This window comes from Rhinopithecus bieti, unplaced genomic scaffold (assembly GCF_001698545.2).
Source record: "Rhinopithecus bieti isolate Rb0 unplaced genomic scaffold, ASM169854v2 scaffold_32012, whole genome shotgun sequence".
Taxonomy (NCBI): domain Eukaryota; kingdom Metazoa; phylum Chordata; class Mammalia; order Primates; family Cercopithecidae; genus Rhinopithecus; species Rhinopithecus bieti.
Window position 1 is genome coordinate 3,365,893 of NW_016814432.1, and position 24,760 is coordinate 3,390,652.

Below are 24,760 nucleotides of genomic sequence, written 5' to 3' on the forward strand. Positions count from 1 at the left end.
TCATCAAAAAATAAATGTTCATTCTCAGTGTCTGATAATTTAAGTTTCTCTAAAGATTTTTAAAAGCATTTTTTGGATATTTTAGAGTTTTCAAATACTCGGTAAGTTAAATACTTTAAAAGTGTTAATTCATTGTAGGCTTTTCTACTTGTTTTCCAGATTTCATCTAGAATTCAGTAGACTTAATTTTTTTAAAACTCCCTTGATCATCTATAATGTGTTTTAAAATAATTGAACTTCAAGGTGCACTCTTGATTTTGTTCTGAATCTTGGAGAACACAGGGGGCTTTTTTGTTTAATTTTTAGTAGTGTGGACAGGCCCTTCCATGGAAGGGGAGGTCTCTCTAGGTGACTGTTTGCATGTATGTAGTAGAATTTCTTTCCTCCTATATCACTACACTCAAATGTTACAGTTACAATCATTGTTTTCTTAAATATAGCTGGCTTCCCTTTTCATCTGTGTTGATCCAGGACATTGCAGAGTCAGCATCTGGGAAATCATGATGACAACAGAGCATCCCAGTCCCGGGTGAGATCAAGTTAGTAAGAGCGATTTGACCACCCGAAAGAACAAAACTCAGATACTCCTCATAGTGGGACATTCTTAGATTAGCAAACAAAAATTAAAAGAAGAATGATTAAATCTAATTATATTCAGCGTATTTTTCAGAGCACTGAGTGGAAGAGTGACTTTTAACTTGACATCTTGATTTTTGTGAATGAAGAAACTGGGGAAACACATTTGAAATGAGTTTTAACCAACAAGTTGCATGGGACACTAGGTTCCCAGTTACAAAGATGGTGCATGTCCTAGCCTGCCATCTCCAGAGGTACTCGGGGTGGGCAGTCCTTGGTGGTGGGGACTGCGGGGGCCATGGGTTGATGATGCCCTCACGAGGACCCTGAGTGCTCCTGCTCCTCTGGTGTACTGGGTTGTGTCCTCTGTGTTCCCACAGCTCCTTTCACACTGGCTCCTCTCCCATCATTTTGGTGGCTGGCTGGGCAAGAGGCCATCTTCCCCACTGGATACTGAGGTCAACAAGTGGTGACTTATTCCCCCTGGAGCTCCCTTCCTACCACTGAATACAGAGCTGATACACAACTGGTCCCATATACTCGTGGTCCAGAAGTCCTGTTTGCTCTTTATCCAAAGTTGTTTGCTCAAGGAGCAGAAACCAACTCAAAGAAATTCATGGAAAATGGGATTTATTGTAAGGAGCCTCAGGGCACCTCACAGGAATGGGAAAGGAGGATCTGCTTTCCTCTGTGTCTGCACATCTCTCCTTCACTCCCTCCCTCCTCATGGGCTCCCTTTCCCACTCTGCTGCCCACACAGGTCTCCTTCATGCCTCCCAGTTGCTCCAGCTGGCTCCACCCCTGGTGACAGTCTCACGACTTGGTGCTCAACCCTTTCCCGCTGTTTCTGCCTCTGTGTCTCGTACTACAAATGTCTTTGACACTCCCGTTGGCCCAGAATATGTTAGCTCTCCATCCATGGAGACCGAAGGGTATTGGGGGGTGGGGGGCTGGGGCGCAGTAGGCACAGGGACAGGTCCCCTGGTTTAAATACACCTGGTTTGACTCACCCCTTCATCAAGAGCAGTGTGTGGGGACGGTCTCGTCAGGAGGAAAGTTTTAGGAAGGAGCCATACCTGAGAGTCATATAAATGTTGAAAGCACATAGGCCAGGCACAGTGTCTTCCTTGTCTCTTCCTACGTGGTCTATCCCCAGACTCTAGCACAGTGCCCAGCAACTAGCAGGCACAATGTAAACATTCATTTCCTGCCTGGTCAGGTCCCCAGGTTAGTTCACAAAAGTCCACACAGCTATTTGTAACCGACATGTAGAAGAGAGTATCAACAAGAAAATGTATTCTAGACATAGCCATTAGAAAAATGCACGTGAGCATCATGCAGTCGCAAGAATACAGGAAAGGGAGTTGAGGTTCCAGCCCCAGCTCTAACACTTAGCAGGTGTATGACTTCAGGTGAACCATTTAATCTCTCCAGTTTCAGCTGCTTCATCTTTAACATTTGTCGAATTGAATGAGGACACCTCTAAGGCCCCTTCCAGCTATTAAATTCTGTGGCTTTGACTAACATAATCAGGGTTTAATTCACTCCACCCTGTTAGTCTTCCTTCCCCATGCTATTTATGGGTGCAAGAGTTTGATTGTGGAGATGAACTACACATTCTCCCAGGCACCAGTAACCTCAAGACGTGTAATCATCACTGTCATCATCCTGATGAAAAAATTAGCTGGGCGTGGTGGCGCACACCTGTAGTCCCAGCTACTCTAGAGGCTGAGGCCTGAGAATCACTTGAACCCGGGAGGCAGAGGTTGCAGTGAGCTGAGATCATGCCACTGCACTCCAGCCTGGGTGACACAGTGAGACTCCGGGTCAAAAATAATAATAAATAAATAAAACAGCCCCTGAGGTAGGCATTATTATTATTTATTTTTATTATTTGAGAAAAGACTGGTCTCTAACTCCTGACCTCAGGTGATCCACCTGCCTCGGCTTCCCAAAGTGCTGGGATTACAGGCGTGAGCCCCCACGCCTGTAATCCAGAAGTCACCCAGTGAGTAGTGGGGCTGGAGTTTAGATGCGGGTTTCTGATTCCCAGCCTGAGCTCCAGCCACAGAGTTTCTCAGCGTGCTTCCCAGATCAGCAGCCCCCTGCTTCAGCTTGCACATTCTCCAGCTCCACCCAGGCCTATGGAATCTGAATCTCCGGGGCTCAAGGGGCCAGCAGCCTGCGTTCTAATCTTCCAGAGGATTGCAGTGCACACTTCTAGCCTAGCAGATGATTCTCATGCACACTAACGTTTGAGAACACCTACCCCCTCTTCAGCACTACATTTCACCAGACTCCAAAGGGTTTCTCAGGTGTTTACTCCCAGGTGTTCCAGTTGGGGAGGGAGTGTGGTATGAGTGCCCATTTGTGGATGGATGAGGCAGGCAGGCATGCAAATGTCAAGTGCCGGTACATCAGGAGCTAGTTGTACTACTTTTCAAACACTCACTCTTTCCCAGTTGTCATCACTGATGAAATCACTACTGAAGAAGTCAGGAGGTAGAGATAATGACAAAGAAGGGAGGAGGGGCCATTATTCCTCCAGTTGTGCTATGAAGAAAATAAGAGGCCTTCTCCAAGAAGCCCCGGCAGAGTGTCTTAGCAGGATGAGCAAACAGGATTAGGGTAGGGTGTCACATAGCAAGGTTCACTCTCCCTCTTGAACATAAGGCTGGCTCTGTAGCCCCACACAGCCCAGCGTGGTAGCCACAGCCCTGTGTGTCTGCTGAGCACTCAAATTGTGCCTCTTCTGAATTGAGATGCCCTGTGAGGACAAAAGACAGGCTAGACTTCAAAGTCTTGGTACATAGAAAAGGAATGTGAAATATCTCAATCATATTTTGTATTGAAATGGTAACATACTGAATGTATTCGATTAAATAAAACATCAAAAGTAGCTTCACCTTTTCTTTTTACTTTTTCAATGCAACTGATAGAAAATTTCATTATTGCGTGTGGCTCACATTATATTTCTATTGGGCAGTGCTGTTTTAGACTAATCCTTCAAGCCCTGTCTACACCCACCTTAATGCACGCACTATGACGTCCATAAGTTGATATTTGCTGGTAACGGTGATTGTCAACACTTGAACCAAGAGACCTGTGATGATCTTAGGACCTATTCTAGGTATTCTAGTGGGCGTAGAATCAGTTCAGGGTTAAATTCCCAAAGTCAGAGTTGGACCAAGAGGCAGAATCAGGTGGTCAGGATGACTAGCTTAAAGAATAAGGTCATAGAAAGGTCATAATGGCTTCCCAGGAATAGATTGAGGTAGCACAGTCAGGAGCCAAGAGCATGAAGATGGAGGATCAGCTGGTCATGAGTGTAGAGAAACTTCCTCCTGCATGCCTAGAGCTCTTATGTTGTTCCTACTGGACCAGGAACTAATTCTAGAATGGCTTACCCAGGTATCCGAGTGATAGAAGATAATTGGAAACACCTGGCTGAAGTAGGTGGCTTGGCACGCTCCAGGAAACAACCACTTCTGGGAAGTATGTTGCGACTGTAGTGGTGTTAGGGCCAGTCAGAGCATTCGTTAGATTAGGGTGACCTGAAAGTGAGCTTCCATATCCCAGGTGTGTGTGTTGTGAGTTATTTTTGCCCTCATTTAAACCTATCGCTGCACAATGTTAAAGATAGATGGAGCTGACATAAAAACTGCAAGCTGAAGCAATGTTTATATTAGAGACAAGAAGAATAACTTCATTGCTGTACTGAAACAATCAGCTGACATTAGAGTTATCACAGCCCTAATGTCACAGTTATCATAGCTCTTTGTGGTAGATTTTTTTCTAGAGATGGCTACAGTAACCCCTCCCATCCTGCATGCCCTTTTGCAGTGTGACTCTACCACCCCTCCCATAAGGGGGAGAGTCTGTTTCCTCTTTGTGTGAATTTGGGCTGATCTGTAGCCAGTGTGTGTGGAGGAAGTGAACTGGATAGCTTCCAGGCCAAGGCCTTAGGATGCTTTGTGGCTTTTGTTTTGCCACCTTGGAAGCAGCCACCAAGTAAAGAAGCATCAACTAGACTAATGAACAATGACAGAATGCTTATCTTAGAACGCTTAGCTGGAGAATGACCACGTGGAGGAGAACTGGGGTGCATCCAGTACCCAGCACCAGACCTGTGAGGGAGGCCATCCTGGCCCCACTGGCCCAGTCAGACCCCCGTAGCCATCACCACCGGGAGCAGAGAGAAACTGTGTCTTCTGAACCCTCTTGAGTTCCTGCACACTGAATCGCAAACAATCAAAAGGCTGTAGCCAGCCGGGCATGGTGGCTCATGCCTGTGATCCCAGCACCTTGGGAGGCCGAGTCAGGCGGATCACCTGACGTCAGGAGTTCAAGACCAGCCTGACCAACATGGTGAAAGCCTCTCTCCACTAAAAAAAAAAAAAAAAAAAAAAAAACAAAATTAGCTGGGCGTGGTGGTGGGTGCCTGTAATTCCAGCTACTCAGGAGGCTGAGGCAGGAGAATCGCTTGAACCCAGGAGGCGGAGGTTGCAGTGAGCCGAGATCGCGCCATTGTACTCCAGCCAGGGAGACAAAAGCGAAACTCCATCTCAGAAAAAAAAAAAAAAAAGAACAAGAAGCTGCAGCCGTGAAGCTTTGGGATGGCTTGTTAAGCATCAGCAGACAGTGAAACAGCCTTTATTTATATGTGTATTTTTCATTAAGGTTCTTTCATAGATTATTTACATGGTCACATAATTGGGGTATATAGTGTTTATGGTAATTCTTTCTGTGCTCATTCAGAATGTATGATGCTGCACACTGTATCCAGCAAGTTATACAGGTTTGGTTCTTCTCTTTTCAGATGTCATGCTTTAAAAATGGATATATGGAGAAATAACTTTTTTTTTTTTTTTAATTATCCTTTAAGTTCTGGGATACATGTGCAGAACGTGCAGGTTTGTTTCATAGGTATACATGTGCCAGGGTGGTTTGCTGCACCCAGCAACCCGTCATCTACATTAGGTATTTCTCCTAATGCTCTCCCTCCCCTAGCCCCGCACCCACTGACAGGTCCCGGTGTGTGACGTTCCCCTCCCTGTGTCCATGTGTTCTCATCGTTCAGCTTCCACTTATGAGTAAGAACATGTGGTGTTTGGTTTTCTATTCTTGTGTTAGTTTGCTGAGAATGATGGTTTCCAGCTTCATCCATTTTCCTGCAAAGGGTATGAACTCATCCTTTTTTATGGGTGCATAGTATTCCATGGTGTGTATGTGCCACATTTTCTTTATGCAGTCTATAACTGATGGGCATTTGGGTTGGTTCCAAGTCTTTGCTATTGTGAATAGTGCTGTAATAAACATTCATGGTCATGTGTCTTTATAATAGGATGATTTATAATCCTTTGGGTATGTACCCAGTAATGGGATGGCTGGGTCAAATGGTATTTCTGGTTCCAGATCTTTGAGGAATTGCCACACTGTCTTCCACAATTGTTGAACTAATTTACACTCCCACCACCAGTGTAAAAGCGTTCCTATTTCTCCACATCCTCTCCAGCATCTTTTGTTTCCTGACTTTTTAATGATCATCATTATAACTCGCGTGAGATGGTATCTCATTGTGGTTCTTATTTGCATTTCTCTAAAGACCAGTGATGATGAGGTTTTTTTCATATGTTTGTTGGCCACATAAATGTCTTCTTTTGAGAAATGTCTGTTCATATCCTTCACCCAGTTTTTGATGGGGTTGTTGTTTTCTTGTACATTTGTTTAAGTTCCTTATAGATTCTGGATATTAGCCCTTTGCCAGATGGATAGATTGCAAAATTTTTCTCCCATTCTGTAGGTTGTCTGTTTACTCTGATGATAGTTTCTTTTGCTGTGCAGAAACTCTTTAGTTTAATGAGATCCCATTTGTCAATTATGGCTTTTGTTTCCGTTGTTTTTGGTGTTTTAGTCATGAAGTCTTTGCCCATGCCTATGTCCTGAATGGTATTGCCTAGGTTTTCTTCTAGGTTTTTTATTGTTTTAGGGCTCACTTAAGTCTTTAATCCGTCTTGAGTTAACTTTTGTATAAGGCATAAGAAAGGGGTCCAGTTTCAGTTTTCTGCGTATGGCTAGCCAGTTTTTCAACACCATTTATTGAATAGGGAACCCTTTCCCCATTGCTTGTTTTTGTCAGGTTGTCAAAGATCAGACAGCTATAGATGTGTGGTGTTAATTCTGAGACCTCTGTTCTGTTCCATTGGTCTATATATTTGTTTTGGTACTAGTACCATGCTGTTTTGGGTACGGTAGTCTTGCAGTTTAGTTTGAAGTCAGGTAATGTGATGCCTCTAGCTTTGTTCTTTTTGCTGAGGATTGTCTTGGCTATACAGGCTCTTTTTTGGTTCCATATGAAATTTAAAGTAGTTTTTTCTAATTCTATGAAAAGTCAATGGCAGCTTGATGAGGATAGCATTGAATCTACAAGTTACCTTGGGCGGTATGTCCATTTTCACGATATTGATTTTTCCTATCCATGATCATGGAAAGTTTTTCCATTTCTTTGTGTCCTCTCTTATTTCCTTGAGCAGTGGTTTGTAGTTCTCCTTGAAGAGGTCCCTCACATCTCTTGTAAGTTGTATTCCTAAGTATTTTATTCTCTTAGTAGCAATTGTGAATGGGAGTTCACTTATGATTTGACTGTTTGTCTATTATTGGTGTATAGGAATGCTTGTGATTTTTGCACATTGATTTTGTATCCTGAGACTTTGCAAAGTTGCTTATCAGCTTAAGGAGATTTTGGGCTGAGACAATGGGGTTTTCTAAATATACAATCATGTCATCTGCAAACAGAGACAATTTGACTTACTCTCTTCCTGTTCGAATACTCTTTATTTCTTTCTCTTGCCTGATTGCCCTGGCCAGAGCTTCCAACACTATGTTGAATAGAAGTGGTGAGAGAGGGCATCCTTGTCTTGTGCCAGTTTTCAAAGGGAATGCTTCCAGCTTTTGCTCATTCAGTATGGTATTGGCTCTGGGTTTGTCATAATTGGCTGTTATTATTTTGAGATACGTTCAGTCAGCACCTAGTCTATTGAGAGTTTTTAGCATGAAGGGGTGTTGATTTTTTTTTTTTTTTTTNTGTTTATAGTATTCTCTGATGGTAGTTTGTATTTCTGTGGGATCAGTGGTGATGTCTGCTTTATCATTTTATTTTGTGTCTATTTGATTCTTCTCTGTTTCCTTCTTTATTCTGACTAGCAGTCTACTTATTTTGTTAATCTTTTCAAAAAACCAGCTCCTACATTCATTGATTTTTTGAAGGTTTTTCCATGTCTCTAATCTCCTTCAGTTCTGCTCTAATCTTAGTTAGTTCTTGTCTTCTGCTAGCCTTTGAATTTGTTTGCTCTTACTTCTCTAGTGCTTTTAATTGTGATGTTAGGGTGTTGATTTTAGATCTTTTCTGCTTTCTCCTGTGGGCATTTAGTGCTATAAATTGCCCTCTAAACACTGCTTTAGCTGTGTCCCAGAGATTCTAGTACGTTGTATCCTTGTTCTTATTGGTTTCAAATAACTTACTGAGTTCTGCCCTAATTTTGTTATTTACCCAGTAGTCATTCAGGAGCAGGTTGTTCAGTTTCCATGTATTTATGCAGTTTTGAGTGGGTTTCTTAATCCTGAGTTCTAATTTGATTGCACTGTGGTCTAAGAGACTGTTTGTTATATTTCCATTCTTTTGCATTTGCTGAGGAGTGTTTACTTCCAATTATGTGGTCAGTTTTAGAATAAGTGCAGTGTGGTCCTGAGAATAAATTATATTCTCTTGATTTGCGGTGGAGAGTTCTGTAGCTGTCTATTAGATCTGCTTGGTCCAGAGCTAAGTTCAAGTCCTAAATATCCTTGTAAATTTTCTGTCTCAATGATCTAATATTGACAGTGGGGTGTTAAGTCTCCCACTATTATTGTGTGGGAGTCTAAGTCTCTTTGTAGGTCTCTAAGAACTTGCTTTATGAATCTGGGTGCTCCTGTATTGGGTGCATATATATTTAGGATAGTCAGCTCTTCCTGTTGCATTGATCCCTTTACCATTATGTAATGACCTTCTTTGTCTCTTTTGATCTTCATTGGTTTAAAATCTTTTTTATCAGAGACTAGGGTTGCAATCCCTGGTTGTTTTTTTTCTTTTTTGCTTTCCATTGGCTTCATCAATCTTCCTCCATCCCTTTATTTTGAGCCCATGTGTGTCTTTGCACATGAGATGGGTCTCCTGAATACAGCACACCTATGGGTCTGACTCTTTATCCAATTTGCCAGTCTGTGAGTTTTAATTGGGGCATTAAGCCCATTTACATTTAAGGTTACTATTGTTATGTGTAAATTTAATCCTGTAATTGTGATGCTAGCTGGTTATTTTGGCCATTCGTTGATGCAGTTTCTTCACAATGTTGACGGTCTTTACAATTTGGCGTGTTTTTGCAGTGGATGGTACCAGTTTTTCCTTTCTATATTTAGTGCTTCCTTCAGGAGCTCTTGTAGGGCAGGCCGGGTGGTGACAAAATCTCTCAGCGTTTGCTTGTCTGGAAAGGATTTTATTTCTCCTTCACTTTTGAAGCTTAGTTTGGCTGGATAAGGAATTCTGAGTTGAAAATTCTTTTCTTTAAGAATGTTGAATCTCTCCCACTCTCTTCTGGCTTGTAGGGTTTCTGCCGAGAGATCCGTTGGTAGTCTGATGGGCTTCCCTTTGTGGGTAACCTGACCTTTCTCTCTGGCTGCCCTTAGCATTCTTTCCTTCATTTCAACCTTGGTGAATCTGACAATTATGTGTCTTGGGTTTGCTCTTCTTGAGGAGAATCTTTGTGGTGGTCTCTTTATTTCCTGAATTTGAATGTTTGCCTGTCTTGCTAGATTGGGGAAGTTCTCCTGGATAATATCCTGAAGAGTGTTTTCCAACTTGGTTCCATTCTCCCTGTCACTTTCAGGTACACCAATCAAAGTTAGGTTTGGTCTTTTCACATAGTCCCGTATTTCTTGAAGGCTTTGTTCGTTCCTTTTCATTCTTTTTCTCTAATCTTGTCTTCACGCTTTTATTTCATTAAGTTGATCTTCAGTCTCTTATATTCTTTCTTCCACTTGATTGATTCGGCTATTGATACTTGCATATGATTCACAAAGTTCTCGTGCTGTGTTTTTCAGCTCCATCAGGTCATTTATGTTCTTCTCTAAACTGGATATTCCAGTTAGCAGTTCATCTAACATTTTCTCAAGGTTCTTAGCTTCCTTGCATTGGGTTAGAGCATGCTCCTTTAGCTCGGAAGAGCTTATGACCTGCCTTCTGAAACCTACTTCTGTCAATTTGTCAAACTCATTCTCCATCCAGTTTTGTTCCCTTGCTGGTGAGGAGTTGTGATCCTTCGGAGGAAAAGAGGCATTCTGGTTTTGGACATTTTCAGCCTTTTGCACTGGTTTTCTTCGTCTTCATGGAGTTATCTGTCTTTGATCTTTGATGTTGGTGACCTTTGGGTGGAGTTTTTGTGTGGACATCCTTTTTGTTGATGTTGATGCTACTCCTTTCTGTTAGTTTTCCTTCTAACAGTCAGTCCCGACTGGGCGTGGGTGGTCACGCCTATAATCCCAACACTTTGGGAGGCCAAGGCAGGTGGATCATGAAGTTAGGAGATCAAGACCATCCTGGCCAATATAGTGAAACCCCACCTCTACTAAAACTACAAAAATTAGCTGTGTGTGATGGCATGCACCTTAATCCCAACTACTCGGGAGTCTGAGGCAGGAGAATTGCTTGAACCTGGGAGGCAGAGGTTATAGTGAGCTGAGATCGCGCCACTGCACTCCATCCTGGCAACAGGGCAAGACTCCATCTCAAATAAACAAACAAATGAAAAAACAGGCCCCTCTGCTGCAGGTCTGCTGGAGTTTGCTGGAGGTCCACTCCAGACCCTGTTTGTTTTGGTATCACCAGCGGAGGCTGCAGAACAGCAAAGATTGCTGCCTGTTCTTTCCTCTGGGAGCTTCGTCCCAGAGGGGCACCAGCCAGATGCCAGCCGGAGCTCTCCTGTGTGAGGTGTCTGTCCACTCCTGCTGGGAGGTGTCTCCCAGTCAGGAGGCACAGGGGTCAGGGACCCACTTGAGGAGGCAGTCTGTCCCTTAGCAGAGCTCGAGCGTTGTGCTGGCAGATCCACTGCTCTCTTCAGAGCCAGCAGGCAGGAACATTTTAAGTCTACTGAAGCTGCGCCCACAGCCTCCCCTTTCCCCAGGTGCTCTGTCCCAGGGAGATGGGAGTTTTATCTATAAGCTCGTGACTAGGGTTGCTGCCTTTCTTTCAGAAATGCTCTGCCCAGAGAGGAGGGATCTAGTGAGGCAGTCTGGCCGCAGCAGCTATGCCAGGCTGTGGTGGGCTCCGCCCCATTCAGACTTCCTGGTGGCTTTGTTTACACGGTGAGGGGAAAACCGCCTACTCAAGCCTCAGTCATGGCAGTGCCCCTTCCCCTACCAAGGTCCGGTGTCCCAGGTCGAGTTCCTACTGCTGTGCTGGCAGCCAGAATTTCGAGCCAGTGGATCTTAGCTTGCTGGGCACTGTGGGGGTGGGATCTGCTGAGCTAGACCACTTGGCTCCCTGGCTTCAGCCCTCTTTCCAGGGGAGTGAATGGTGCTTTCCCACTGGTGTTCCAGGTGCCACTAGGGTATGAAAAAAAAAACTCCTGCAGCTAGCTCAGTGTCTGCCCAGTTTTTTGCTTGAAACCCAGGGCCCTGGTGGTATAGGCACCCAAAGGAATCTCCTGGTCCGTGGGTTGCAAAGACCATGGGAAAAGCGTAGTATCTGGGCCAGAATCCACTGTTCCCCGTGGCACAATCCCTCAAAGTTCCCCTTGGCTAGGAGATGGAGTTCCCCAACCCCTTGTGCTTCCCAGATGAGAGAACACCCTACCCTGCTTCGGCTCACCCTCTGTGGGCTGCAGCCACTGTCTAACCAGTCCCAGTGAGAGGAGCCAGGTACCTCAGTTGGAAATGCAGAAATCACCCACTTTCTGCGTTGATCTTGCTGGAAACTCCAGACCGGAGCTGTTCCTATTCAGCCATCTTCAAGAAATACATTTTTAAATGACTGAATATAAGGGCATTTTCATTCAGCACTCCTTTTTTTGAAACCCTCTGAAATCAAGAAAAATAATAAAATAAAGCTAAGAGAAAACTTCTTCTTCATTATAACAATGAAATCGGACACAACTTGAAATATGAGGTATTAATAAGTTGAGGCTGGTAGCTCACTCCTTTAGTCCCAGCACTTTGCGAGGCCAAGGCAGGAAGATTTCTTGAGGCCAGGAGCAATGTAGCCCATACATACATTTTACTATTTTGTATTTAAAAATAAAAAACATTAGCCAAGTGTGGTGTTGCATGCCTGTAGTCCCAGCTACTTGGAAGGCTGAAGCTGGAGGATCACTTGAGTCCAGGAGTTCGCGGCTGCAGTGAGCTACGATCATGCCACGGCACTACAGCCTAGGTGACAGAGTAAGACCCTGTCTACAAAGAAATGAAAAAGTATTTGAGACAGATACCATGAAATTTGAAGAAAATTTAGAGCAGATGTTAGGAACTATACACACAGGCTATGAATTCTGCGCAAAATAATTTCAGTCCTAAAAAACCCATAAAATAATATTACCTATTAGAAAGAAGTGGAAAATATCCTCATAGATACCCACTTGTACACTACACAATGGCAAGAAGGTGTCGCTGAAGGAAAAGACAATTTCTGTTTTTTAATGTTTAATTTTTTTTTTTTTTTTTTGAGATAAAGTCTCTGTCGCCCATGCTGGAGTGCAGTGGCACGATCTCAGCTCACTGCCACCTCCGCCTCTGGGGTTCAAGTGATTCTTGTGCCTCAGCCTCCGAGGTGGCTGGGATTACAGGTGCCCCCCCTCCCAACATGCCCAGCTAAGTTTTGTATTTTTAGTAGAGATGGAGTTTTGCCATGTTGGCCAGGCTGGTCTTAAACTCCTCACCTCAAGATATCTGCCTGCCTCAGCCTTCCAAAGTGCTAAGATTGCAGGTGTGAGCCACCACATCTAGCCAGAAGCCAATTTTATTGTCACTGGCATAGCCTTCTAGCCTCCTAGCCAAGGAACACTGCAGATTGTGATCTGGGGTGAAGGCAGAGTGCAAGCAAACATCGCCAGATAGCACTAGGGCAGCCCTACAATTCATGTGCTCCTTTCCACTAATCACACTAACCAGCAAAATCTTGAGAAATTGTGGCAGCCATGTCCTGGGGCAAAGCATGCAATGAAGTTGGTGGGAGAGCTTTGAGAGAAGCCTGAATTAAAGCTGCAGGCTGTCCTCAGTGTACTTTCGTGTTCCCCTCCCGAGATTCTTCAGCAAACAGCCAGCCTTGTTCAAGTATAATAAGTAGAAAGGCACTACCCCAGAATCTACGCTTGAGTGTGAGTGGGGAAGGGAGTGCAAGAAGAAGAAAAGGAACATAAGCAAAACAGATGCACGGTGCATATCATAAGGGGCGTCATTCAAAAAATAAGCAGCTGGAGCTTGGGTAGTTGTTCTCCGTAGAGTCAAAGAAATTACAGGCAACATGTTTTTGTTAAGTTTGCTGAAAGCAAAGGTGGGCAAATTATAGTCCATGGGCCTTGTAACTGTTTTATTGGAACACAGTCATACCCACTTGATTCCATTTTGTCCGTTGCTGTTTTGTGCTACAACAGCAGAGAAACAGAGACAATATGGTTCACAAACCTAAAATACGTACTATCTGGCTTTGTAAGAAAAAAGTTGTCTGTCTCCTAGCTTAAATAAAGTCACAGAAAGATAAAAAGCAAGCTGGTAGTAAACAGGAAAAGTATGAAAGAGAAAAAAACCCTTACAGAAATTGAAACCATATTAGCAACAAAATATAAAGTAAATTTTACAAAAACAATCAGGTGAGCAGGCCGGAGGAAATCATATAAATGAATATGAAACGAAACGCAAACATCATTAGCTCGGAGGTGATGGATGTAAAAGATAGAACGAAAGAGATATAACATATGCATAATTGGTGTACATGAAAATGAAATGGAATAGAAGAGATAAGATATATTCAAAGATAAATAGAAGAAATAAATATATAACTAGAATCTGCAAATTGAAAGAACAGATAATATCCTAGAAAACTGATTCAGAATGATAAACACAAGACTAGGAGCTGTTCAATTTTATATTGTTTCTAGGGAAGAGAAACATTAACCCCAACATGAAGTTTGTAGCTGTGTATTCCTGGCTAGCGTTAAAAGATAGAGGGCAAAACGAAGTCTGACATTGCCTCTTTCTTTCAGTACATATGGTGTCAATATAGAATGATATGTTAGCAAAGAAAAAAGCAAGAGCTATATGGCTTTCTGGGTTGTGTTCTTTTATTTTTGGTCCTTTTATTAATTTATTATCTTTTTTTTTTTTTCTGTTCAGTAACATCATGTCTTTAAAATGTCTAGAAGTCCCTTAATCTAAGGAATCCATGTGACACAGCGTTTTGGCCCAGGAAGAAAATAGACATAGAGATAGCCATGAGGCCAGACTTTGGTTTTACACTGTTTGTTTTTATTAGTATAGTTTTATTAATTAAAACTAACCCAAAGACCTAAGACCTACCGATGTGGATTCCACAAAGAATAAGGCCCGTCTGACCACAAAACTACTGGAGGTCCTGACTCAAACTAAATACCAGGCTGCCATCATGAAAACAGCTACTAAATGTTTAGAGATGAAATGCATATGAATGGGTTCACACTGGGCATCCTTTCTCTGGAAATTTAATTTCCATTTGTTCAAATTTCCATGATTTTTATTAGAGTTATTTCATACATATTCTCTCCTGAAATGCGTATACATACATAATTGTGTGTGTCTGTGTGCGTGCGTGTGTGTGTGTCTGTGTGTGTGGGTGGTTTTAAGATTTCTGTGACGGTAGCACGTAAAGCACAAAAGCACCAGGGTGAAAAAGCATCAGTCACATAGACATAGTTAAACATAACCTTCGTTAACAAATCTTGTTATTCATGGATGCCAGCTCAGTTAATAAGTATTTGTGTCTTGGATACTGAACTGGAGGTTAACGCTGAGGTGGAAGCAGTTGTAGAATCCAAATTTTTAAGACAAACACACATCCCACAACAGAAGGCATGCATGGAATCAGGTGTAGTCAGTCGGCTGTGGTGACGCACTTTGAGTGTTCTCCTTCATTGGTCCAGCTCTGAACAGCCACTGGAGCTGGCAGCTTCCCGAGACGAGCGGCCTTCCTGAGCCTCCCAAACCACTTCCGCATCCACCCCTCAAATTACCAAATGGGATACTGGGAGAGAGGGGTATTTTTATTTGACATTTTAAAATTAAAGTTTTATAGGCAGGGAGCGGTGGTTCACTCCTGTAATCCCAGCACTTTGGGAGGCCGAGGCTGGCAGATCACAAGGTCAGGAGTTCAAGACCAGCCTGACCAACATGGCGAAACCCCGTCTCTACTAAAAATACAAAAATTAGCCGGGTGTGGTGGTGCGCACCTGTAATCCCAGCTACTCGGGAGTCTGAAGCAGGAGAGCTGCTTGAACCCTGGAGGTGGAGGTTGCAGTGAGCTGAAATTGTGCCACTGCATTCCTGCCTAGGCGACAGAGCGAGATTCTGTCTAAATAAATAAATAAATAAAATTAAAGTTTTATTTTGACCTCTCCAAATTGGATTTGTAGAACAGATAGATTATATAGTTAACAAAATAGTACATGTCCAAATTTAAGTAATATTTATACCCGTCTTGACTTGGCCATCAAAAGTCAGTGGTATGGAGTCAGATTTCCCTTAAACTTCATTTGCTTAAAAGCAAAGTGAATGCAAGACATGATTTGAAAACTGCACTGTTTTTTTGGCAATTAAGGGACATTTTTATGTTAAAGAATCTGAAGCCCTGGCACATTCCTTAACTGATTTGCTTTCCTCTCCGTGAGATGGATTAAAAAACAGGAGACTTTTTTCATGTGCACTGGTAATCAGGTCAGGACTGAAAGTAAATAAGTGTTTGAGGAAGTGGACAAGTCAGTCACATCCTCAAAGGACACCAGAGGAATGCAGGCAGACTGTCTTTTTCCTTCTTCATTCCTTGAGAGACAAAGAGAGAAGACTGACCTCTAAACCATATAACCTCAACGCTGTTTCTCTAGTCAGAAGCCAAAGCTGGGTGGCGATTTGCTCACAGAGTGTGGCCTGGCCATGTCATGGGTCATGTGGTCCAGCATATGAACAGGAAGGTGAGAACGGGTGAACTTTTGCCTCAGTTGTGCCATCCATCAGAGAATAAATGGAGCACATCAACGTGTGCAGCTGTATAAGGAGGCGGATGGCTGCATCCTTCTCACACAGGGGCCTTTGTCTCCTGGACATGGTCTAGCATTACAACGGGACGCACTCAGCCTCGGCTTTGTGGTGAATTACTAACCCATTATCACACCAGAACACAGGATCATTTATCTTCTAATCCGAGTGTCACCTGTTCTTCATTTACCAGTCAATAACCATTAATTATGCTCAGTGGAAATTTAAACAAAGCCCTATCCCTCTGTTGAAACCAGTAAACTATTCAGTAATAACAAATAAATCTGGAGTTGTATATCCTTTCTCTTCTCATTCCCAGACTGGAGTCTGGTACAATATGAACTTTAGAGGAAATGCCTAGAAATTGATAGGTCAAAGGCCACAGATAGTCTGATGGAGAAGAAAAGAGCAGATTCTTGGCTCTCGCTCTAGTAAAAGGAGAGGCCCTGACTGATCCCCTGATTCCTGCCGGGAACAAAACAAGCACCAGGGGACCCGGGCCGGTGTTTAAAGTGATCCACCATTAACCAACAGTCATATTTTCTCCTTACATTTTTAGCAAGCCCTTGCCTTCTTTCACATGACTAAAAATAGGACTTTTTTGAGACCATTCTAACACAGCGAACTGTTTCTAAAGAAATAAAATAAGCTGAGTGGTCCTGAAAGACCTATTTGAAATGTTATTTTTAGAATGGAAATTTGAGTCAAACACATTTAAGTGTATTTACCCCCTTATGTCTAATCCAGCAGAAGAATGTTCAGATAGAAATTCTAGCCATAAGCATAATTTAATTTTTCCTAAAAATTCTGAAGGTATTTTGGCAAAAGTCAAAATAAGTTTCTGTGTGTTGTGTGTGCATGTGTGCCTGTGTGTGTCCACGGGTACGCTCGCGCGCCCACTTGGGTGAAGTGGGAGGCGCAGCTTAGTTGGGAAGGGGGCCAAAGGGCAGGCCCGATCCCAGGGAAGCCACCATACTGTGTGCACTGGAATTCATGCCAATGGCCAGACTTGGGACCCTGGTCCAGGACCTAGAGAGCGGTCGGCATTCCCAGACAGATGAGGAGACAGGGCGTTCCAGGCCGCGGGAATTTCGCTTGCAGGCACAGGCCTACGAGGAGCAGCTGCTCACTAGGCCTCTGCTCATGCACACAGGCCTTGGTGCCCCTTTCAAAAAGACACCTTGGGGAACTTCTTGACAGACAGTGCTGCGCCTGGGCTGCATTTCAGATCCCATTGCTCTCCTCAGCCCCCAGTGTTTAACAGCGTTCAGGGAGCTACCAAGCCATTTGTAGACTCCATCTGCTTGCATGGACTATCCCAAAACAGTGAACAACTTGTATTTCATGCCTTTTAAAAGCTCATGCTTTATTAGTAGTAGTGGTGGTGGTAGTATAACATTTAAAAAGTGTTGTGGCTCAGTTCACCAACCATGATTTCTTAAGGCAAAATGAAATTGCAGGTATTTCATTAATGTGAACAAAAATGTCTTCTTGCCAAGATAATTTCATCTGTCAATTACTTTATAGAATATCACTGACTTGAAACCATTACCATTGTCCCAACCAGCATGCCACATCTCCAAGGCATGTAAAATAGCCCAAAATCTTGTCTTCCATATGATTTAAAACAATCTTGTAATAGACCACAAATACAAAAACATACACAGGAAATAACTTCAGGTAAAGGAGAAATTATTTTAAGTTTTATTTTTTAGAAGGTTTCCACAAATTCAAATGAATAAAAGGAAATTAAACTTTTTTGGTGGCATTTTCTAAGAGAAAATAGGCTGGCTCATTGATTTTAGCAACTTCTTGTTTTCAGCTTATCAAGAAACATCTTAGGGAGACACAAACCAAAGCAGTTTTGTTTAAATGCTAGAACAAGAGTTCAATGCATGTATCATTGGAAGCTGTGTTATAATTAAGTCCTTATTGTTTTTACCTATTTTATTTTGAGAATTGGGTGGAAGTGATGAAAAAATAGAGACCGATTTTTTTTTCTTTTTTGTTTCAACCTTTTTTGAAGAGACGTATTCCTGTTGGATTCCTGCTACGCTTAATTTTTTTTTAAACTGCATCTTCTATCTGTGTTTAAAAAAAAATCTTTAAGGTGTAATTGCGAGGTACAGGATCTCCGGGTCTATCTGCTGTTGATAAAAGCTAACCAAGGGGAGCCGGGCTGTGCTGGTGCCACCAGTCTGTATCTTGGATATGCAGGGGCATTTCACCCACCAGACTCCTGGCTCCTGCTGAGAAAGTGTACCTGTATAGACATCCATTTTGATGTGGAAGTTGAGCACCTGGCCTTGAAATGCTGCCTTATGAACCCATTAACTCTGGCATAAATGTTTTCATTGCCTCTCAGACAACTTTTTTATGACAGTAGTACTCTCCATTACGTGGTTGTTTTTCCATTAATGATTTGTACTTATTTTGTTTTGTGACTAGTACATTCTCAACTTTATTATTCAAAAATTAGGTTCTACCTTTGGAGACAAACATCTATCTTTAAATGGTTTTCTCCTTGCCTGCTATCTATGATATGAAGAAAAATTCGTGCTTTTAGAACTGTTCCTTTTGGCCAGGTGCGGTGGCTCATGCCTGTAATCCCAGCACTTTGGGAGGCCGAGGCGGACGGATCACAAGGTCAGGAGATCGAGACCCTCCTGGCTAACACAGTGAAACACCATATTTACTAAAAATACAAAAAATTACCTGGGTGTGGTGGTAGGTGCCTGTAGTCCCAGCTACTCAGGAGGCTGAAGCAGGAGAATGGCGTGAACCCGGAAGGCGGAGCTTGCAGTGAGCTGAGATGGCACCACTGCACTCCAGCTTGGACAACAGAGGGAGACTCCGTCTCAAAAAAAAAAAAAAAAAAACAAGAACTGTTCTTTTTGTAAATGATACTATAAAAAGGTTATTTGCTATAGACACTGCTTCACATCACATTCCTCTACGTTGTGGTCTGAGGACCTGCAACATGAGAATCACCTGTGATGTTAAGGCTAAAGATTCTGAGAAACAATCTCCAGGCCTCTGAGCCCACCCTGCTGTGGCTGCAGCCCTGGCATCCACACCACGATGTTCCTCATATTATTCTGATGCTCAGTAAAAGTTGGGAGCCATTGCTGTTGTGGTTAGAATATGGTATGAAATTCATGCTCATGTTCCAACGGTCCATGTCCTTATCTGATTATGTGCGCTGGAAAACCGTGTGGCCACTCAGTGTGACTCCAAAATGAACTCGCCTCTCTTTCCCTCTAGGCTATGTGGTTGATGTTGCAGAATGATGAGCCGGAGGACTTCGTCATAGCTACTGGGGAGGTCCATAGTGTCCGGGAATTTGTGGAGAAATCATTCATGCACATTGGAAAAACCATTGTGTAAGTATACCTGAGAAATGGCTGCTGCTAGCTCTCGGGCAGGTACGCACCTGAGCTTGCTGAAGCCTCGGTTCTAGCTGTCGTCTTCCCCCTTCAATCTCCTGAAGAGCAATACAGAAAGTTTCCGTGTGGAGCGGGGCCTTTGCTCTGCTCTGCATCCAACCCTACTTGTGTTATTTGTCAAATGTTGCTCAGCATCTAAATCAAGTTTTTCCAAATTTCTTTCATCTTTCTTTTAAGATGCTTTTGGCCACGCGTGGTGGTTCATGCCTGTAATCCCAGCACTTTGGGAAGCCGAGGTGGGAAGATCATGAGGTCAGGAGTTCAAGACCAGCCTGACCAACATGGTGAAACCCTGTCCCTACTAAAAATACAAAAATTAGCCAGTCGTAGTGGCATGCACCTGTTATTCCAGCTACTCAGGAGGCTGAGGCAGGAGAATCGCTTGAACCCGGGAGGCAGAGGTTGCAGTGAGCTGAGATTGTGCCATTGCACTCCAGCCTGGGTGACAGAGCAAGACTCTGTCTCGAAAAAAAAAAAAAGATGCTTTTGATTTCATTTATTTGTAAATATTATTTTATTTTTGTTTTTTAAGTTTGAAATTTTTTATTGCAATATAAACACCTTTTTTTTTTTTTTTTTTTTTTTTGGAGACAGAGTCTTGCTCTGTCACTCAGGCTAGAGTGCAGTGGTGCGATCTTGGCTCACTGCAGCCTCCGCCTCCCAAGTAGCTGGGATTACAGGAATGTGCCACCATGCCCAGCTAATTTTTGTATTCTTAGTAGGGATGGGGTTTCACCGCGTTGACCAGGCTAGTCTTGAACTCCTGACCTCAGGTGATCCGCCTGCCTTGGCCTCCCAAAGTGCTAGGATTACAGGCGTGAGCCACCATGCCCAGCCAAAATCCTGTCATTTGTGACAACATGGATGAATCTAGAGGACATGATGTTAAGTGAAATAAGCCAGACACAGAATGACAAATACTGAGTGATATCACTCCTGTGAAATCTAAAGAAAGATGATAGAGAAACAGAGAGTAGAGCAGTGCTTACCAAAAACTGAGGAAGGGAGGGGTGGAAAGAGGCTGGGGAGAGGGTGGTAAATGGGTACAAAGTAACTATAAGATAGGAGAAGTAAGTTCTGGTATTCTATTGTACAGTAGGGTGACTAAGGTTAACAATACCTATTGTATATGTCAAAGCAGCTAGAAGAGAGAATTTTTAATGTTGTCACCAGAAAGAAACATGTGCATGAGCTGATAGATACACTAACTACCCTGACTGGATCATTATACAACATATGCATGTATCAGAATATCAAAATGTACCCCATAAATGTGCGCAATTATAATGTGTCAATTAAAATTTTGAAAACAAAAATAAGAACACTCAGAAAAAAGAGATACTGCCCAATTATTTTGTGAACATTTTGTTTCAGTATGCTTCCAATTTTATGAAAAAATACTGACAATTCATGGCCAAAAGTTAAATAAATTTGTTTTGCATAAAAACTTTGTGCGGGAAACTAGTGACATTAATTATAGAAAATTAAAAATGAGAAAGCAAAGATAAGATCTTCTTCAAATTTTACGTACAACATGGGGAATTGGAAAACAGCATAAAGATAAGAAGCAAGAAGATATAAAATAATATTTGAAGTGTAATTTGGTCATGTTTATTCTCCTGGCCTTCTGTTTTATTTTTTAAAGAAGATACCTCATTTTTCCAAAAAAATGGCCTTATTCTTTTGTGGACTTAAAAATGCATTGTTGGATTGATTATGTTTGGGACTGAGGTTTTTTTGTGCCTTTCAAATATACAGTTTATGTTGCTTCTAAGTAACCCTCCCTTTTTTTTTTTTTTAAGAGACAGAGTCTCCCACTCTGTCACCAGGCTGGAGTGCAGTGGCGTGATCTTGGCTCACTACAACCTCCGCCTCCTGGGTTCCAGTGATTCTGCTGCCTCGGCCTCCCAAGTAGCTGGGATTACAGGCGTGCACCACCACGCCCATCTAATTTTTGTATTTTTAGTAGAGACGGGGTTTTACTATATTGGCCAGGCTCGTCTCAAACTCCTGACCTCAAGTGATCCACCCACCTCGGCCTCCCAAAGTGTTGGGATTACAGGCATGAGCCACCACACCCAGCCCAAAAATTTTAATTAAAATGTGTAGTTTAGCAGAAATTAGTATCTGCCACTCTCATTAATTACTTTTTTAAAATAACTCTCAAATATAGTTTAACAAATTTATATTGTATGTATGAATAACACAGATTAAACAAGTTTAATGAGAAAAATAAGATGTAAGCATAACATCTTATTCTTTAAAATCTGTGTGCTCTTTTGTTTGTGTTCTCTATAGGAATCAAACATGACATTTTATTATTAGGAGTGTCCTGTTATGCTCCAAAAGTTGCAAAGGATGATACACATGAATTATTTTTTAAATGTGTGAAGTATCTATGCTAATAAAGCAAAGGCTTAAGCATACTGAAAGTATTTAGTAATATACTAGGAAAGGGAGAAAAGTGAATGGACTTTTCCAGCAGTCAGAGTTCTTTTGTTTTTCAGGACCTGAAACTGAACTCAGAGCGGCCTCAGGTTCCTGGTGCTCCTTCAGGGCCCCTCTGCTGCTTGGCTCCAGTGATCCTGGGTGTTGCCTGCATCCCTCAGCTGCTCCCCAGGGCAGAGGGCAGTCTAGACTGCCTGTCTGGTTCACAGCCTCACACAGTCAAAGAGGAATGGAACCTTTAAGAACAATCCACTTAGAAAACTCCCGAGGAAGGACCGTGGCTGGCCCTGTGCGGGTCCTGCAGTTATCCCTGGACCTGTCGCTGTGGCCAGTGTGGGACTGGATCCCAGGCCTCTGCCTGTTTTCAGGGTGTGAGGATCCTGGGATGAGCAGCCCCACTGACAGCCCACTGTTTGCATGCAGGGGAGCAGGGTCTTCCCCTACAGCAGGACACTATTGCAGAAGAACAGCAGAATGTGGTCCAAGGCAGACAGAGACAGCCCATGCTCACCGCGGCACACAGGGAGTGGCTAGGGCGAGCCAGGAGCCGCATCCCTACTCTGTTTAATTTCCAGGGCTGGGGCACTATTGCACTGAGAAGGAAACTGAGGCACAGTGCAGTTCAGTGCTCTCCCCAGGTCACATAGCGTGGGAGTAGCAGAACCAGGATCTGAAATGAGTATTTTGTGACCCAAGACGCCCCTCTTTTCTTTATATGCACTTTTTATCCTTCTTGTTCATATGCTGTCAAAAAAAACTTTGTGATAGGATATTTGCAGTGAACACAGACCCAGGTCTTCATGCCTGTGGGCATCGGCTCATTCCCAGGTTATCCTTAGTGCTCTCAACAGCTGAGGGTGCTCTGTAAATACTTAATCCAGCACAGGTGGACATCCCAAAAGCCAGTTTATCCAGTAAGTCCTCCCGGAAATGCAGTCATCCTGATTTCTGCAGATTTCATGGTTAGCATTATTCCCTCTCACATGGTGGGGACGGCTTGAGGGAAACCACCATGCTTCCTCCCTAGAGGCCTGTTGGAGCTGTCCAGCTAAGGATGAGGATGACCTGCATTCAGCCGAGAACGTGGAGAGGGAGAGGAGCGATTGATTTGAGTCAGAATCGCCAGGATTTGGTGAACAGCCAGATGTAGAGGGTGAAGGAGAGCCAAAGTCTCTAGTTTCATTAGCATTGCCGTTAATTAAGCTAGGAAGCTTTCTGCTCACTCATAGTTCTACCTGTTGTGCTTTGTGTGCTTGTCTCATATCACATGAGGCTATACCATATCAGACACACCACTCAATATCTGGAACATTCTCACTTTTGCTCTTCTAAGATCTCCTGTCTCTTCCCATTTTTGCTATCGGTTTTAAAATTTATCTGTTGTAGTGTTCACCGAAAAGGCTTGACACGTGTTGCCATCTGTATATTTAGAATCGACACAGATATTTCTTCTTGAAGCCTTTGACATCACTTGAGTAATCTGAATAATTTTTGTTTTGCATTTATTAGAAAATAGCACATTAATTTGAGTTTGGGTTGGTAGAAGATATCCAGGGAAGCAGATCAGTACCACTTGCAGTCCTGATAAAATGTAAGGTAACGTTTTAAATTCTTATGCAGTCATTTGTATTGAGAAAGGCAGCCTTATGACAACTGCTTTCTTCTAAGAGCATCAGTGTGTGTGTGCGAGTGTGTGTGTGTGGTGTGTGCGAGTGTGTGTGTGGTGTGTGCGAGTGTGTGTGTGGAGCATATTGCATTGTTGCGGCTCTTTTTAGTGCTGTGTTTTGTTTTTCCTTTCGCATCAACTTACCACTAAGTACGTAGTGTGAAAAGGAAACACTTTTCTCCTACAATTAAAATGATAGTAGGAAACCCCAAACAGGCAAATACTTGTCTTGTCTAATTTCCTGTCATTAATCTTGTTAAATTTGGAGAAGAGAGTTGTAAGAGTGCCCTACAACCAGGTGAGAACCAACATCTGCCACTTGTTGTTGTGGGGGGGGGTGGGTCATGTTTCAGACATAGAAATTGTTATTGTAGTCTGTGGTACTGAATTTACATTTTCAGTAAAAGTAACAAGGGCAACATTGTTAGACATCAGAGAAGAAACCCATTTCTAACATCCTCCTGGCAGAGGTAACAGGCTGGTTTGTGCTCATGCACATCGCTCCCTTCATTTGACACTGTCTCCTGATGGATGGGATTTCTGGACCTGGGTTCTGAGCTGAAGCCTCTGGAGGCCGATCTTGAAGACAACGCCTGAGAAGAAAGGCCTGGCTGCAGGTTCGGGGGGTGGATGGAGCATCCCTGCGGCCAGGGTAGCTGCTATAAGGCATTCCTCGGGAATGTGCAGAGCCTGGGACTGTCAGACTCACTGTGGGAGAGCACATGCCCCCACTCGGTCAGTTGTTGGTGATGAACAGAACTCTCATGTGAGGAGCCGTACTTCGAAGGTTCTATGTAGGGGCAAAGTCAGGAGAAGGAAACTCGCTGCAGGTCTGTATTCTCCCCTAACCTTTCAATGCGCTGTGTTTAGACCAGCCACCGGTGATCCCTGAGATAGATTTAACTCCCACCTCAGCAGCTTGCCGAAGCTTCCTTTGATGTCCATGCTGTGACCAGGTTGAGTAAAATCTGTGACACTGAGTGATGGAAATATAACTCATCTTCATTCATCATCACTCAAAATCCCCATTAGAGCTAGAAACAGCAGTCATGCTGAGAAAACCCGCGTGGAGTACTATGAGCACTTTCTGGAGAGACTCTAAAGGGACTCACGCCTTCAAGAGTATTCACATTATGTTTAGTCATCATAAAGAGGTTGGACTTTTCATATAAGCTTCAAGTAACCATTTAAATGAGGTCTCCTTCTCTTTTTCCTCTTGCTTTCTTCTCTGTCTCTCTACTTCCCCCCTGGAAATGTGAATCCTACTATCATTTATATTTCTGAACTTCTAAGATGCTTAGATTTTTAACCCTTAAAA

The 24,760-nt window shown here is 43.0% G+C and overlaps 1 protein-coding gene across 3 annotated transcripts in view; it reads left to right on the forward strand.

The window, feature by feature from the left end:
- GMDS (GDP-mannose 4,6-dehydratase) overlaps positions 1 to 24,760 on the forward strand; it is a 651,165-nt gene that overhangs the window by 499,749 nt on the left and 126,656 nt on the right. For all 3 annotated transcript variants that reach the window (XM_017850337.1, XM_017850338.1, XM_017850339.1), the window contains one exon: positions 19,147 to 19,265. In XM_017850337.1, coding sequence (XP_017705826.1) covers positions 19,147 to 19,265 — 119 coding nt within the window. The remainder of the gene's footprint in view (positions 1 to 19,146; positions 19,266 to 24,760) is intronic.